Source organism: Hemitrygon akajei, chromosome 23, assembly GCF_048418815.1.
Source record: "Hemitrygon akajei chromosome 23, sHemAka1.3, whole genome shotgun sequence".
Lineage (NCBI taxonomy): Eukaryota > Metazoa > Chordata > Chondrichthyes > Myliobatiformes > Dasyatidae > Hemitrygon > Hemitrygon akajei.
The window spans coordinates 43,263,333-43,282,081 of record NC_133146.1 but is presented as its reverse complement, the minus strand read 5'-3'; the positions used below and the strand labels follow the sequence as shown (position 1 = coordinate 43,282,081).

The 18,749-nt window shown below is 40.2% G+C and overlaps 1 protein-coding gene across 2 annotated transcripts in view; it reads left to right on the top strand.

Moving 5' to 3' along the window:
* Positions 1 to 18,749, top strand: part of inpp5a (inositol polyphosphate-5-phosphatase A) — a 483,620-nt gene that overhangs the window by 161,990 nt on the left and 302,881 nt on the right. For both annotated transcript variants that reach the window (XM_073027526.1, XM_073027527.1), the window contains exon 2: positions 7,018 to 7,059. In XM_073027526.1, coding sequence (XP_072883627.1) covers positions 7,018 to 7,059 — 42 coding nt within the window. The remainder of the gene's footprint in view (positions 1 to 7,017; positions 7,060 to 18,749) is intronic.

Below are 18,749 nucleotides of genomic sequence, written 5' to 3'. Positions count from 1 at the left end.
AATCCATCTTTTTCAAATAACTTCCCAGATTCCCAATATTTATTTCTCAGCTGAGATCATTAAAACTGATAAAGAAGCAGAAAATGCTGGAAACACTGGGCAGCTCAGGTGGCATCTGAGCAAAAATAAACAGATTTAACATTTCAAGTCGAAGACAATTCAGCAGAATAGATCTTTGATTGTCAATCATCAAAAAAGCGTATCTGATATTATCATATCACTCTTTATGGGACCTTGAGGGTATGAATTGGCTTCCGTGTTTCTCTATACTGTGGCTGCAACTTCACTCCAATTTCACACTTCAAGGTAAGGAAAGCCAATAAGAAAATAATTGAGGACTGCACATCCGTGGTGAGGACTGAAAAGCGATGGCCAATTGAGGCAGAAATTAGTTTATAAAATTGCTTTGACTTGGTGGACTGGACCATGTTCAGGGATTCATTTCAGATATGTATGAATGTGCCGTGGGTATTACCAATTTCATCGCAACGTGTGGATGAGTGTGTGTCCTGTGAATATAATGGGCAGACACAAACCAGAAGCTGTGGATGAACCATGAGATTCATAGGCTTCTGAGGGCTAGTTCTCTGGTGTTCATGACCAGTGATCCAGAACTCTACAAGACGGAAGGCTGTCTTAAAGAACGAGAAAGGAATTACGAGTGAAGTTAGAGACTGAATTGGATGCACGTCAGCAATGGCAGGGTTGGCAGGCTATTACTTCCTACAAGGTGAAACGTAATGTAAGTGGTTGTGGTGCTTCCCTCCCCAGTGAGCTGAATGCCTTTTCTGCATACTTCAGAAGGGAGAATTAAACTATACCTGTGTGAATCCCTGCAGTATCTGATGATTGCATGATATCTGTTGCAGGGGCCAATGTCAGAACATCTTTCAAGAAGGTGAATCTTTGCAAGGTGTCAGGCCCTGATGGTGTACCTTGCTGGGCACTGAAAACCTGTGCCAACCAACTGGCTGGAGGGCTAACGAACATCTTTAGTCTCTCAGTTGCAGTTGGAGTTTCCCAAATATTTCAAGAAGGCATCAATCATACCTGCACCCAGGAAGAGCAGGTTGTGCCATCACTTGGTAGCACTGACATCTACTGTGGTGAAGTGCCTTGAGAGGTTCATCATGGCTAGAATTAACTCCTGCCTAAGCTAGGATCTGAACCCTCTACAGTTTCCCTACTGCCACAATAGTCTACAGTTGGTGCAATCTCACTGGCTTTCTGCTTGGCCTTGAACCACTTGGATGACAGCAATACCTGTGCCAGGCTCTTGTTTATTGATTACATCTCAGCATTCAACACTGTCATCCTTTCAGAACTAATCAACAAACTTCAAAATCTGGGCCTTCTACAACTCTGCAGCTGGAACGTTGACATTCTCATTGGGAGACCACAGTCAGTGCGGATCAGAAATAACATCTCCTCTTTGATAACAATCAACACAGGCATAACTCAGGATGCGTTGCTAGCCCGCTGCTCTACTCTCTGCACTCATGACTATGTGGCTAGGCACAGCCCAAATACCATCTACAAGTTCACTGATGACACAAATGTTCCAGGTAGATTCTCAGATGGTGACGAGGAGATGTACAGGACTGAGAGAGATCTCTTAGTTGTGTAGTGTCGCAACAACAGCCTTGCATTCAATGTCAGTAAGACCAAGGAATTGTGGAATTCAAGAAGGGCGAATTTCGGGAACACACACCTGACCTCATCAAAGTGTCAGCAGTGGAAACAAAGAGTGGGTACAATTTCCTGGGTGTCAATATCTTTGAGGATTTATCCTTCGGATTTACTCATGCAAACGCAATAAAGGCACACCAGCAGATAAATTTCATTATAAGTTTGAGGAGATTTGGCATGTCACAAAGACCTGAGCAAATTTCTACAGATGTACCGTGGAGAACCTTATGACTGGTTGTATCAGCATCAGGTATTGAGATACCAGTGATTGCCAAAAATTGCAAAAAGGTTGTAAACTCAACCATGGGCACTAAACTCCCCAGCATCAAGCACATCTTCAAAAGCTGGTATATCAAGAAGTTTGGCATCCATTATTAAGGACCTTCACCATATAGGGCATGTCCTCTTCTCATCAGGGAGGAGATACATCCTAAACTCACGCACTCAGCAATTTAGGAACAGCTTTTTCTCCTGCACCATCAGAACTTTGAACAGCACGTGAAGCTACATCTCTATTTTGTTTTTATTTTGTATTACTTATTTTTTGTATTTCTTATTGTAACTTATAGTAACTTTCTAATGTATTGTACTGCACTGGGGACGCAAAGCAACAAATTTCATGACCTTTGTCAGTGATAATAAACTTGATTCTGATTTTGATTCTCCAGCACATAGGTGTCAAACACAAGGCCCGCGGGCCATATCCGGCCCGGCATACAATTATATCCGGCCCGCGAGATCATTTTAGATAGATCTATTATTTTAATTATTAATGGCCCGGCGATATGAAACGCTGATAACACACAAACTACAGATCCCATAATGCAGCGCAACAGCTGCCGATAGGCTACCCGGGAACATTCCCGCGTCAAGCGTCTGTTGCTGTATACAACGCTATTCTTCGCACTGAGTTCGCACTGCGCTTTGGTGACTTTGAAGCACAAAAAATTAATTTCGAGCTGCTTCGCAACCCATTTGCCGTCGACGTGGAAACTGCACCTGTACAGATTCAGATGGAGCTGATAGAGCTGCAGTGTAATGGGACACTAAAGGCAAAGTACGACACTGCAGGGCCCGTACAGTTTATTCGCTCCATTCCTGAAGCAATGCCTCAGCTCCGTCTACATGCGGCTCGAACCTTGTGCATGTTTGGTAGCACATATCTGTGTGAGAAGCTTTTCTCACTGATGAAGATTAACTAAACATCACACAGGAGTCGTCTCACTGATGAACACCTGCAGTCCATCCTGAGAATCTCCACAACACAGAACCTTACACCAAACCTAAACGAACTTATTGCCAAGAAAAGATGCCAAGCATCCAGCTCTGACAAAACGGCATAAGAGCAAAGAAAACTGAGTGTTTTGATTTGTTGTTGTTTTAACTTTTGCTGAAAAGCACAAATTTTATTTATATTTTCAGGGTTTTTTTGCAGCATGCTCATATTTCTAACTTGTATAATACTGACAGGAGATATTTTTATGGAGAGCAAAATATTTAAGTTACCTGTATTTAAAGTTTTAGTTTATTTTTTCTGGAATAATATTCCTGTCTGTTTTTATTCATAATTATGTTCAAAAAATGTTTAGTTTTAGTGTGTTCAATAAATGTTTATCCTGTTCGGCCCATGACATAAAGTGTGCTTTGAGTTTTGGCCCCATGTGCAAATGAGTTCGACACCTCTGCTCTAGCAGGTACAGAAGGGGTCCTCAACTTCATCAAAGCAGGGATCAGCTGAGGCGAAAGATCAGCCATCATTTTGATGAATAGCAGAGAAGGTTCGAATGGCCAATTTCCTTCTCCTGTGCCCATTTCTTATGTTCGCCCCCTTATAACTTAGTGGCTAGTGGAGAAAACATTAGTAGGTCAGCAATTGTTCATTATTCTCCTTCGAAAATGGTGTTTGGGTGAAGTGGTTGGGCTTGTGAGTGGCAGAAGAAATTGTTGGCAGAGGCAAAATATAGTCAGTAAAGATCAATGTTTGTTCACTTCTGAAATTTCCCACAAAATCATGGATTCACAGAAACTGTACAAATTCATATGTTACTGTAAGATCCCTGTGGGTATTAAATATTTAATGTAAATATTGAATAATTACTCAGGAAATGATTTCCTATTGTAATAGCAGCATTTCTAATGAGATGCATTTTAACTATGGTTATTACAGCTTTGGCAGGGGAATGGTAGAAGAGAAATAGGTCACTGCTGTGCGGACAAAGCTAAAGGCTTTTAAAAGAAAATCTGCCTCATTAGATTGCAGTAGGCATATGTTTTTTTTAATATATATGTGTAAATTCAGCACTCCCTCTGAAAATAATTGAAATTTGGACCATGCACATATTTTAATGATGTTTCTCTATGGATTTTATGCCTTTCTTTATGGCTGATGGGAGTATTAGGAAATAGCTATTTGTACATTTGTGAGCAATTCTTAACTTCTAATGAACCAAACATTAGTTCAAAGTTGTTCAAAGTACACTGAAACTGCCAACTTTATTGTTTTCTCTCTTTAGTACTGGTACAAAATTCTGCCGAGGTGGACTTGTGGAAGCTGGAGTAATACAATGTCAGTTATATTTTATTCTAAGGAACTATGCTAGTCTTGAATAATATTCTTATTGGAGAACCTCAATTAGCAATGCCTTTAGTAACAGTGGAGCGCACATATATAGATGGGCATAGACAAAGATATGCACAGACAATTGTCGTAAAAAAGGTAGCAATTGTTCTGATTAACTTTCTCATTAATCAACTCCTCTGTCTCTTCCCCTGCTTGGAAATCATTCTGCCCAGGTATTGTGAGAACATGTCAAAAAAGTAGAAAAGCTTGTGAAGTCCACATTTAATATTTGATTTGTTCTTTTAATTCATGGTTTGCCTTCTGATTAACATAAGATCAAATAGTGCAACTGGATCACAGCAGGAGATGCAGAAGAACTCTCAATGGCCTCAGAGAACCATCATCATTTTGGTTTAGTGCTCAGTATACCCATTTCACAACCACGCAGTGTTAATGTGTTGTTTATTAGTGTTTGTTAAGCTGAGGACATTTCACTGGTGTAAGTGTAAGACTGGTGCCTCACCAATCATTGGCTTAAGGGAAGAATTAGAAAATGCAGAAAATATTCAGAAGATCAGATAGCAGCCGAGATGAGTGACCCAGGGTTGACATGAGTGAATCTGCAGATGTTGGAAATAAATAAAAACACAAAATGCTGGCAGAACTCAGCAGGCCAGACAGCATCTATGGGAGGAGGTAGTGACGATGTTTCGGGCCGAAACCCTTCATCAGGAGTATAAAATATCAACCCAGGGTTGATATTTTATGTCAATGAACTTTGAAAATTCTCAGAAAAAGATGACAGTCGATAAGATCCATTGAACTTTTCCAACTGTGATGTAATGCCATAAAACTGAAATAGTGAATTGTTTCTCCCACCGCCGATGACATGACTGGAGAATGTTTCCAGCATTTTCAGGTGTGTGACATCTGCAGGATTTTTGTATTTGTACAGCGCCTATGAAGCTAGAGTGTCTGAGGCTTTTGCACAGTACTGTGTTTGTCCACGTGGAGCAGAGAACAAGTTTGTAAATCCGGCGGGAGCAAAGGATGTTGGGAATGGTGAGGTGGAGCACCACAGGAGGGATGTGGGACAGGTGGCAGAGAAGGAGTGTCAGGGGTGGGGTGGGGTGGCGCGGGTGCAGACACACACAGCCCTGAGACACCACTACAGAGTGTCTCTCTGGTGCTTCCCACTCCCTCCCCTCTCCCTTCCCCTATTCCCACCCATGATTCCCTTCTCCTTGCCCCCTTCCCACTCTCTGTCTACAATAGGGATCAAAATCAGAACCAGGTTAATCATCACTCACATATGTCATAAAATTTGCTTTTTTTTTCAGCAGTACAGGTCAATGCATAAAATTACTATGGTACTGAGCAAAAGTTTTTGGCACTCGAGTTTTATACATGTGCCTAAGATTTTTGCACATTTCTGTACGTGTAAATATCAGTTGCCAAAATTGCAGGTAATCCTTTGTGCAATGGATTTGCAAAGTGCAGAATCACCCAAGTTTATTATTTCCATATGCTTTTTCCCACTGAATTGAGGTCAAGTATAGTTTGCATCAAGAATGAATCATGATGAGTCTTAAACTGGGAACAAGAGAGTTCCTCAACAGTTTACTGACAACCTCTTTAAAATGACCTAATTAGATTTGAAATGGATTCATATGGGGCATTTGCATGCACACATTTGCAAAAACATGTTTTTCCTAGATTATATGACAGCTGTCTGTTCATTCTCCTCCTCCTCATGCTGAAGACATTATGCCCAAATGGCACATTTCTGGGGTTCTGCCATTGTACAATATGGATTAATAACATTTAATAATACTATAATTGGTTAAGATTAAGATAAAAGGAAGACCAAGGAGTCAATGACAATTGTAGTTGTCAGTGTGTCAGTCAGCAGGTCATGACATTTTCGGTGGTTATCCTTAATGGTAAAAATCATCTTACTTCCCAGTTCTGATTGGCTGCCTGCATTTTTCTAGCATTTCCTGTTTGGTTGACAGATTACTTTTTTCCCCTTCTATTTTCCTTTTGTATGATTCCAGACTCGATACTGCCATTGCTAAACTTAAAACCCTGTTACAATATCAAGAGGTTCAGTGAAATAACAATGTCTTAAAGACAAGTTTAAAATGCTGGATATGCCCAGATGAAAAATAGTCTGTTTAAAAATAGTGCACAAAATTTTAGAGGTTTAATATGTTTTAGATAGCTTAATTAGCAACTGCTGTAACCACTTCGATACCAGTCAAAAGCTTCTGTCATCAATGTGCAATGTTAGGGACTGTGATATGTAATACTGTAATTTTCTCAGCAATAGGCTGTAATTTTGATACACCTTGAGTGAGAGATAATACCATTTTCAGCAATCTTTCTTGTTCAGCCAAGTTCACATCTTCCTACCCATACTCTTGGGTGTCAATTCTTTGAAGTAAAACCCAGAAATGCTGCAGTATTCATTCATTTCCGAATGTTCTCTTCAGTTCTGTGGAACTCAGCAGTGTATTTGGAATTGTAAACTGACATCTTTTGTTATTTTCACGAGCAAGAGTATAAAGCGATTTCTATTTTGTTCTGTACAGCCCTAAAGATGTGTAACTCCATTTTGGTAATCAGCATTCTCAGTTTGTTTATAGCCAACAAAAGTAAATGAAAACTTTAAGCGGAACCCTTTTTTATGTAGTCCTCAAAAGGCAGTGAGTGTATAACTTTCCGGACAGGTTGTTTACTTTCCTTTCATCTTTTGTGTTTTACAGCCTGAAAACCTACAGAAGAATTGGCTTCGGGAATTTTATCAGGTAGGAATGTTTGTAAAAAGTATTGGAGACTTCCTCCCCTCTCACTGCAAACAAAATCAGTGAAAATTGAAGACAACACTGAGAAATGCTATGAAGAATATTGGTGACATGTCAGATCATTTGAATATAACATGTTTTGAAAGGAGATGAAAATGTGTTTTAACTAAGAACTCGTCATATTGCTATTCCATTGCCTGGTAATGATAATTCTTTTTATGGATTGCTGACATTAAGATTTTATGTTTCAAACTGACTGTCGTATCATTAAGATGAAATAAACTCCTAAAAGGGCAATCCTGGCTGGAAATGTTCACCTCTGTTTAATAAAACTTCTGTTATTTTTATAATTATGCACTGACTGACAAAATCTGTTTAGTGTCCCAGCTAATTCCAGCACTCCTGGAATTTACCAGTGAAGATTGATGTGCTTAATTTGACCCGTTCATTGTTTTGAAGCATTTAATTGGGCTTGCATGTAAGACACTTGTTCCCTAGTGTCTTAGCCAGTTTCTCTATTTATTGTCTGATTGTCTTTGACATACTGGGTGATAAACTGATCACTCCATTGCACTGTATCTGTGGAGATTAACCAAAAATGGATGGATTATGCAAGATGCATAAGAAACTGTAATAGTCGTACGTTTGAAATCCTGCATTAATTCGAATAGAAAATACTCTGGGTTTCATGGATTTACTTGCTTCTCAATCCATTTGGACAGGTTCTTTATCTTCCTGGAGATCTATTGTTACACTTTTATTTCCTTTGTTCTGCCATTATGTCCTACATTTTATTCAGTGCCAGGAGAGACTTTTCTACCACTGACTGTAAAGAGTCAATGACTCAAGTGTAAACATTTTGTTGTTTGAGTTAGTATATTGAAATTTAAGGAAGAGTATGTGGTTGTTATCAGGGACAACAGAACACATAAATAGATGCAACATTAACATTGCTGAGTACATGCTGTTTTCAACAGACAAGCTTGACACATTGCATGCCCTATGTGTATAAATAGAGGAGCTTTGCCTTACCTAGAGAAGAATATAACAAACATACCAAAGTTGCTGATAAAGTGGAATAATCCACTGGAGAGTAATGTCAAAGTTGATATGACAAAGAAAATATCACTTTTTTTCAACTGTGTTGGATTTTTGGGTTATTCTTGGCGGGTGTTATCGACAGCAGTTGAAGTTTAAATCGTAATGCAGTCTGCCAAGTCCTTATTTGGCTTTAAAGTTAGCACTTGCCTAATTCTGTATGATGAATCTTATCTCATACACTGGATAATGTACCCAGCAACATAAAGAAGCCTTTTTATTACACCACACAGCAGATGAAATAACTGCCATATATGGCTTGTTTTTGTTTTAATGATAAATAAATTATACAACATTTCTCTAAAAGAATTTTGGGTGCAAATATATTTTAGCTAGCAGGTTAAATGTTCCGGTAACAAAGATAAAATAGACATTAAGTCATGTTTATCTTAACCTTTCTGTGAATGTTAATAGCAGCCCTTATCCACCAATAATATAGAACAATGCCAGGCCATCTGTTTCATGCTAGTAAGAGCTATAGGTTTGGTTGGATGGTGAAGTGTTTTGAAGACTGAGACAGAAATCCACAGTGGGATGAAACTTTGCCATTGTCTGAAAGTAAAGCACTGCAGATGTTGGAAAGCTGGAATAAAACAAAAAGGTACAGGTTTTATTTCAACTGCTAAAGTAGCATCTGTGGAAGGAGAAACAGAGTTAATATTTGAGGCCAGTGGTTTTTCATTCAAGGTGAGGACAAATTAGTTTTTAAAAGTTTTAATGTATGGTGAAAGTGGGGTGGGGCAGAGAGAATGAATGAATAGGCCAGTGATTGGTTGGGAGGGAGAAGTGATTGCCTGCAGAAGCTATAATGGTAAATTGGTTTGTTACTATCACACATACAGAGGTATAAAGAAAAAATTGTCTTGCCTACTGTTCATGTAGATCAATTTATTACAACAGTGCCTTGAGGTAGCACAAAGGCAAACAAAAACAGAATGCACAGTAAAGTATTATAGTAACAGAACATGTGCAATGCAGGAAGACAGTAAGGTATAGGGTCATAACAAGGTAGATTGTGGTTAAAAGTCTTTCTTAACATAGTAAGGAACTGTTCAATAGTCTTGTAACAGTGGGGTTAGAAACTGTCTTTGAGCCTAGTGGTAGGTGCTTTCAGACATTTGTACCTTCTGCCTAATGGGAGATGAGAGAAGAGAGCAGGTCCAGTGTAGGTGGGGTCAGTGAGAAATGTAGGTTTAGTCCATGGGGGAGGAGGATAATGCCAGTTTCTGTGATGTGCTGAATTGGGTCCACTATTCTGTATAGTTTCTTGTAGTCATGGGCAGAGCAGTTGCCATACCAAACCATCTGCATGCTGATAGGATGCCTTCTGCGGTACATCAAAAAAAAATTGGTGAGGGTAAGAGGGGACACGAGGAATTTCTTTAGCCACCTGAGGCACTGATGAGCTTTATTGCCCATGGCATCAACGTGATTAGACCAGGGCAGACTATTGTTAATGTTCACTTGCAGGAACTTGAATGTGTCAACCCATCAACCTCAGCACTGTGGATGTAGACAGGAGCACGTACCTGAAGTCACTGACCAACTCATTTATTTTGCTGACATTGAACAAAAGGCTGTTGACATGACACCATGCCAGGAGGCTCCCTTATCTCCTTCCTGTACTCTGACTCATTGTCATTTAAGATAAAGTCCACCACGGCGATATCATCTGCAAACTTGTAGATGGAATCAGAGCATATTTTGAACACATAGTTGTAAGTGTATAAGGAGCAGAGTAGGGGGCTGAGGATATAGCCTTGTGAGGATAACCATGGCAGAGGTGTTTCTTTTGATCTTTACTGATTGTGATCTGTTAGGAAGTCAAGGATCCAGTTGCAAAGGGAGGTGATGAGTCCCAAGTCCAGGAGTTTGGAAATGAGTCTGATTGTGGATAATAAGAAATAGTCTACTGTAAGTGCATGTACTGTCAAGGTGCTCCATTGATGACCGTAGAGCCAGGGAGATGGCATCAGCTGTGGACCTCTTTTGGCAGTAGGGGAGTTGCAGTGGGCAAGAAGGTTAATACATACCATCACCAGAGAATCATAAAAAACAACAATTATCATTTCCATGGAGGTGTAATATAATCTGAAAATGCCAGAAAAAGAACTGTTAGAAATATAAGATCTAAAAGTTTGGGTTGCTAATAATCTGAAGGTGCTCTAGATTCAACACTGAATTCTACAATTCACACTTCGAGCTTCTGCAGTTCGTATTTCCAGCTTTCACTGTCTTTTTGCCACCAGTATTGAAGGGTGGTTGATTGCTAGGCACAGAGTTCAAGTTCAAGTTTAATTATCATTCAACCATACATAAGTATAGCCAAACAAAATAGCTTTCCTACAGGGCCAAGATGCAAAACACATTACCGACAGCACATAGCACAACTAGCACTTACTAAGGAATTGGATTTGCTGAATTGTGCTAAGATTCAATCACTTCTCTCATAAGAAAAATTGAGAAATTGGCTATAACAAGATTTGAAACAAAATTTGGGAGCTTTACAACCTGAAAGCTGTGCTATCAAGGAATCTTCAATGGGAGAAGCAGAAACCCATTCCTATCAACAACTTCTCTCCCCAACAGTGTGCTGTCGAAGGTCATTCGATCTTAATGGACCCATCCCTATAGCATACAGAGCAGCTGACTAGTTGTTGGCCTTGGAAGTGTGGGAGACAGAACAGTCATGAATGTGTATGACTGCCTAACGCCTGGGTGCTATGAGTAGTCTAAGGTCACAGCAAGGTGTGAGCTTATCAGTGAGGCAGATGAAATACTGATGCATTAAATTACATGGCAGCAAACAACTGGGGACGAGAAAGAAAAATGACTTGGAAAATAATTAGACAGTGAGTTTTGCAGTCTAGCTGATACTTAGATCAATGAGTTGATGTCACAAGGGGACTCTTTAATTTGTGTTGCATTTCAGCATAGTGTGGTCTTTATATTTTTCTCAAATGTATGATAAAGGTAGTTGGTTGAACTTTAAATCTCTAATTTACATCATTACAGGAAGAAATGGACATTGTAGTGACATTTAATAGGAGGATGACTGAAATAAGGTTAAAGTCAGATGTGCTAATGTGAATAGAGCATGGATGTGTCTGATCCATATGAATATTACTTCACCTGAAAGTCAGTAGATATTGTAAATACGTTTTCCAAACAGCAGGCAATTACAGAAAAACTTTCATTCGTGGAGTAATTTATAGTATATGTATTGCACTGTACTGCTATTGTAAACAAATTTCACAATATACGTCAGTGATAATAAACCTGATTCTGATGAATGGACAGGACAAATGTACACAATATAAATTCAATATTCCCTCAGTTGGTGATACTTTCATTTCTAAATGGACTACTTTTGAGTATTTCCCCATGCTTCGAGGTCTTTGAGGAGAGTTTAAACTAGTTATGGCAGGCGAATGGGAAGCAGGATGATAGGTCAGAGGATGGGGCAGTTGGTGTAAAGGTGGATATAGTGTGTAGAGAGACTCTGAGGAAGGATAGGCTCAAATGAGGTCTACCCAAAATTCCAAAGTTCAAAGTAAAATTTATTTTCAGTTTACATACTATACATGTCACCACATACAGCCCTGAGATTCTTTTATCTGCTGGCATACTTAACAAATCTATAGAGCTGTAAACAGTAAACAAACTGTGCAAATGTAGATAATAAATTAATAGCAATAAATAATGAGCATGAAATAACAAGATAAGTGAGTGTAGATATCCCCTTTTGTTCAAGAGCCTGGTGGTTGAGGGGTAGAAACTGTTTTTGAACTAGGTGGAGCGAGCCCAGCATCACCTGTACCTTCTACTTGATGGCAGCAGTGAGAAAAGAGGATGGACTGGGTGGTGAGGATCTTTGATAATGGATACTGCCTTTTTGCGGCAATGTTTTATAAAGCTACAACATGACTTCCTCACTCCTATACTCAATGCCCAAACCAATGAAACTTACCTGTGTGGCTATTTTAATGGAGCAATGGACTTAGATCCTAAGATTCCTCTGTACATCAGTGTTGTTAAAGGTCCTGCCATTAACTGTATACTTTCCCCTTACACTTGACTTCCCAATGTGCAATACCTCTTACCTGCTAAGATAAAATTGCATTTCTGTTTCTCTACCCATATCTGTAACTGATCCATATTCTGCTGTATTTGTTGACAGCCCTCTACACTGTTGACAACTCCTCCAATCCTTGTGTCATCTGCAAACCTTCTAACGTATCCATCTACATTTGCATACAAGTCATTTATATATCTCACAAAAAACAGGCCCCAGCACTCATCCCTGCTAAACACCACTAGTCACTAACCTTCAGCCAAAGTAACACCCTTCCACCACTATCCTCTGACTTTAATGGGAGTCTTCTCAATTTCCTTCTTGTACTTCTAGATTGGGTATCTTTTTGTGGATAGTCTCTAGATATACTCTTTCCTATTAGAAAAAGAAATCATAAGCCAAAGTGTTCAAAGGGAGTGAGGGGTACACTGCATTATTTTTTTGTTGGTTTTCTGAAAAAAAATGGTGAGTGTAAAAGAGGACCTGACAAATTTCTTTAGCCTCCTGAGGCACTGGTGAGCATTTTTGTCCATGGTGTCAACATGATAGAACCAGGACAGACTGTTGCTAATATTCACTCATAGAAACCTGAAGATATCAACTCTCTTGACCACAGCACCACCAATGTAAACAGGAGCATGTACTCTGCCCCTGTCCTGAAGTCAATGACCAGCTCATTTGTTTTGCTGGCAATGAGTTATGTAAATGTCTTGCAGATGGATGAGTTAGTAAGTTTGTAGAACCAGAATCAGGATTAGGTTTAATATCACTGGTATATGTCATGAAACTTATTGGTTTATGGTAGCAGTACATGGCAAAAAATCTATAAATTACAAAAAGAAATATATATAAAAATTAAATTAAGGCGTGCAAAAATTATGATTGCTCTGTCAGGTTATTTGCAGGAGTACCCTGGAAATGAAGCTCTAAATGTAGAATTCCAAGGCAATGCTGGGGAGTTGGCAAATATGCTTAGTGAGCCTGCTCTGTGATTCAGTTCATATAACAAAATGCTCACAGTTGCAACATTCTAGTTCCAGATAGAGTTTCGTTGATAGAATGCAATGAAAAATCTTAAGATAAAGCAGGAAATGCTGATTTTAACTTAAAAGCCAAAGTATTCGACTAACCTGAGCCTACGAACCTCATAGGCCTGGCTTGGCCCTTTCTTTAATGTATTTGTTGATTTTTGTAAAAGCAGACCCCACATAAATTAGACCCAGGAGTTTATGGATGCTGGAATCTGGAGGAAAGAACAAACTGCTGGAAGAACTCAGTGGATTAAGCAGCATTTGTGGAGGGAAAGAAATTGTTGATGTTTCTGGTCAAGATCCTGCATCTGGTTTGAAAGGGAAGAGGGATTATAACCGGTATAAAGAGAAGTGGGGGAGGCAGGGGCTGGTAGGTAAAAGGCAGACTTGTCATCTATCTGTCTCCCAACTGCACCCCTCCCTTCCTTTACCTAGATCCTCTACCAATCATCCCACACCCCACTATTGACCTTTAGCAACCCTCTTCCCCCTCTCTTTAAGCTAGTTATTGTCCCTCTTCCTTTCAGCCCTGATGCAGGAATTTGACCCAAAATATATACTATTCCTCCTTCCTCCCCCCACCCCACAGATGCTGTTCAACTCTTGAGTTGTACTAGCAGTTTATTTTTTCCCAACACAAATATGCAGAATTGTGTATGCACATAGGAGATTCTCTCTGGAACCTACTCCAGTGGATGGCCAAGATTAATATAGTCCTGTGTTTGTCCAAGTCACACACTTCACTCAAGAACAGCTGAAATAAGTTTTGTTTTGCTGTCTGTACTTTAGTTCTATATTTATTTAATTTCTGTGGTACCACTCTGAAAACTGAGATAGATAAGGAAAGAAAGTTGGGTTCTTTCATAAAGTTGCCGTTGTGTTTTCTTTCAGTTAACCTGCATTTCAGTATTTGGTGTCTTTGACACTTCTTGCCTGCTCATCTCTTGAAGTGATGTGACATGAAAGTTTAAAGAATTATTGGAAATATTTCCCATATAAAGCCTCTCAAGCTATTGAGAGTGAGTTAATTATCTAGATAAAATTTATTGTCTCCCTCCTATTCCCCAAAGCATGGGCAATTTGCTGATTCAGTGCACAATGAAGATGAAAATCTAATTCCCAATATGGATTCTAATTTCAATGAACTCTGTTATATAGCATGGATGTTTGGTACTGAAATGCAGGCCAGCTAGACTCAGATTCATTCGGCAGTCATCATTTTCCACTGCTTTATCTAAACGCACTATAATATCTTAACTTTGGTTCATTCAACTTCCTTTTTTGAGGTAGTTCCTACCCTAATATTCAAAGCACTGAGGATATTTAATGTGGCCTAGCATTCAACTCAATTTTGCACCGATTAGTTAGGGTGCGCATTATCATTGTACTCTGTGCCATTTTAACAGTAGGAGTCAGAAGAAAATTAGATGGTTGTTATTTGATTCATAGCTCCACTACCCCTGTGCCATGTTTCAGGCCAGTAATGACAAAGTGTGTTCATGTGAGAAGCTAGCTTCGAGTGACCGGAAACATTCACCATTTCACCCTCTACAGGTGCTTACGCAATGTGCACTTCCATTATTTCCTGTTTATCATTTCTGATTTCTAGCTTGCAGCTTTTGCTTTCACAGAATAGGTTTCGTTGCTCATCTTTGCAAATCTTGTCAGTACAATATCCCTGCTCTTCCTGACCAATGTTAACTTGTGGTTGGACGACACCTGGTCAACGCTGAATTTAACATTGACTGCCAGGTCCTGATCTTTGTAGTTCCTTTCCAAAATCTTTTTGCTTTTGCCCTTTAAAGTGCTTCTTGGTGGGTTGGCATTAATATTTGTTTGATACAGTTCATATGAATCACCTTGAGGTATTTTGCCAATTAAGGGTACTGTAGCGGTGTGCTACACACAGTGCTGGAATAACGACATGCAGACGGTGAGTTGCAGTTGCGTTAAAGCCTTATTCAAACTTTGCGGCCTCGCTTTTAAGCCTTCCCATTTCCACCCTCCCTGGGCAGGAATGCTGTAAGGGCTGCATATTCACAGTCCCTTCCTGCGCGCGGGCTTTTCCCCTTGCTGGTGAAGAAGGCCTGGCGCCCTTTTTGGGGCCGGCCTCCCTGCTGGCGCGCACCGTTTTGTGAGCCGGTTCGAGTGCACTGGAAAGTGGGTTGCCACAGTACCATAAAATTAGAAACTGTTAGTCAAATGCTGTTAAAATCCTCATTTGAATATTTCAGATTTGAGCTGTGCATGAAGCTAAAAGCAGTTCCAGTAAAGCTGATTCTGCCGGATAGGCTGCAGAGAGAAACTAACATCAATGTGTTAAACCTCTGTCATCTACACTGATTTTTTTTCTGTACTTGTACTTATTATTTTCTGTTTTTCCACAGGGTTATTGTGATGGCATTCTTTAACGGTGCCAAACTACTGCTAGATTTGGCATAAAACATAGAATCAATGTTGTAACATTAACAGCCATATCCGAGCCAAGGAGAATAGCAACCTTTACTTATTGGTATTAATAACAACAGGATTATAATGCAGGTTATATTTATTGTCCATTACCCTGACACTGGATGAAGATGTTAGTATAATAACATATACTAACATCTCTTATGGTCTTATTTACAATATGGTGAAAAATATTTCTGATTCAATCTGGCAGATTTTCTTGCCTGTTGAAAATGATGCAACTTATTTTGCAGTTGAACCTCTCATATCCTCCACTAAGTGCACCCCCCCCCCCCCCACTTTGTTGGCTCCTGTAGAACATCTGGTTCCTGTCAATGGCAAAGAAAAACTTTGGCATCACATTGCAAGAAACAATCAGCTGGAGGAATTCAGCAGGTTGAGCAGCATCTGTAGGGGGAAAAGACATTTTGGTTTGAAATCCTGCATCAGGACAATTGGTGATATGTTGTTCCATCTTCTTCACTTGTTGCAACACACTGCAGCTCCAAGCCCTGATTTACTAAAGCCAGGCATTCTGACATGATTGCCCATTGATAACATGGTATGTGTATCCCATGAAGTTACTTTGCTGGTATTCTCGTCGTGAACGATGAGACTTGTGTCCCAGTTTCACCTCTTGATATCTTCAGCTGTTTGAATCATTTTCCACACACATTTCAGGCAATGTCATGGGGTTTCCCTAATTTCTTCTCAGGAATTCAGCAGATTCAGCACGAGCAGTTTGCTTCTACTGTTCATCACAAGGAATTGTTTATCGCGAAGGTTATTCTCAGAGTTTAAGTTGTCACTTTAATTCCAGGCATGCCCATCAGAACTGCTTCCACTTTGATCTGCATGTCTTTTCAAGTTTGGTTTGTTGGACTAGGACCATGGGTCAATGGTTCTGTTTCCACCTTCCTTTGAGTAGAAGGCTTCCAAAAACTCATGAACTTCGGACCCAAAAAAAATGTTTCTTCTTTGCCCTCACTGGATGACTACCTATTTTAAAGCAGTCGCCTCCATTTTCCAGATTCTTCCACAAGAGGAAACATCCCTTCCGCATTCACCCTCTGAAAACACATCCGGATCTTGTATGTTTCATTTAAATGACTAAGTATACCTCAGATAAAGGCCCATCATGAGATATTCCAGTATTTGTCAATTAAAACTCCTCTAAACTGCTCCAAATTATTAACAAGCATACCATTATTGTACATTTTACTTCACATATATTCTCATTTAAAGCCCTACATAGTTGAAGCATAACTTAACATTTTCATATTTAAACCCCGTGCAGTAGCTGATAGTATTCTGCTAGCAAGTGTTCATAGCCTGCTGGTCATGTAGTGGATCCGTACTGGACTTCGAGGCAAGTGGTCCTAGGTTCGAATCCGGACGGCTCCTTGCATGCTTCCCATCCGTGCTGGGTTGAGCATTGAGCTAGCAACTCGGCCTTGTAAAACAGACAAATGCTAAAGAAATGGCAAGGTTGCCACCTGATATGCCAATTAGGCGCAGGAGGATGATCAATCAATTTTACTAACATTCATGATTAAATGCTGTATTTCCATTATAACCATGTGCGAATCATGCACTGGCACACCCAGAAACCTCTACATCTCAGACCTATTCAGTCTCTTATCATTCAGATAATATGGCTTTGAATCCCCACAGATCTACACTATTCTTAACTTGTGCCTTTTTCTGTAATATGGTAACAATATATCACATTCTCTTTGTAACCCACTAATCTCACCACTAAACTCAATGCCAAACAACCAAACCCATATTTCATGATGTCCTACTTCTTCAAAGAAAGGGGCTTTCCTTCCTCCACTATCAATGCTGCCCTCACCCACATCCCTTTCATTTTGCACTGTCTGCCTTCACCCTGTCCTCCCTCCACTCCACCAGGGATAGGGTTCCTCTTGTCCTCACCTTCCTAACAGTAGCCTCTGCATCCAGCACAGAAATATCCATAACTTCTACCATCTCCGACAGGGTCCCACCACCAAGCACATCTTACCCTCCCCCACACTCCACTTTTCACAGGGATTGCTTCCTACGTGACTCCCTTGTCTTTTCATCCCTCCCTACTGAGCTCCCTCCTCATAATTATCTTTGCAAGCAGAACAAATGCCACACCTGCCCCTACACCACCTCCCTCACAGGCCCCCAAACTGTCCTCCCGGTGAGGCCACACTTCACCTGTGAGTCTGTTGGGGTCATCTGCTGTATCAGGTGCTCCCGGTGGGACCTCCTGTATATCGATCTATATTCCGTCTGGGTAGCCTCCAACCTTATGGCGTGAACATCAATTTCTCCAACTTCCGGTAATAGCAACCCTCACCAATCCCGTCTCCTTCAACATTTCCCAGTCCTGTTTCCCTCCCTCACCTACCCATCACCTCCCTCTGGTGCTCCTCCCCCTTCCCTTTCTTCCATGGTCTTCTGCCCTCTCCTATCAGATTCCCCCTTCTCCAGCCCTTTATCTCTTCTACCAATCAACTTCCCAGCTCTTTCTTTACCTCCTCCCCCACTCCTGGTTTCACCTAGCACCTATTATCTTGTACTTCTTCCTCCCCTCCCCCTCATCTTCGTACTCTAACTTCTCACCTTTTTTCCCAGTCCTGACGAAGGGCCTCAGCCCAAAACATTGACTGCATACCCTTTTCCAAAGATGCTGCCCGGCCGGCTGAGTTCTCCAGCATTTTGTGTGTGTTGCTCGGATTTCCAGCATCTGCAGATTTCCTCATGTTCATATTTCATGAATTGTTTTCATTATTTATCACTTCAGTCTGATTTCTATGTCATGAAAAATTTAGCAATTTAATCACACTGCACGTCTAACATGAAATCATGTGACGATTCTTGCATATCTCCAAAATAAAGAGTTCATGTTTAGTTAAAATAATAAGCACTTTTATTTAGCTTAAGGCTCTGACATACAAGTTCAGTGGTGCACAACCCTTGGGTCCCAAGTGTATCTGCCGTGTCTGTAGTTTTCTTTTCAGTGTTGTGAATGATTCAAAATGAACAAT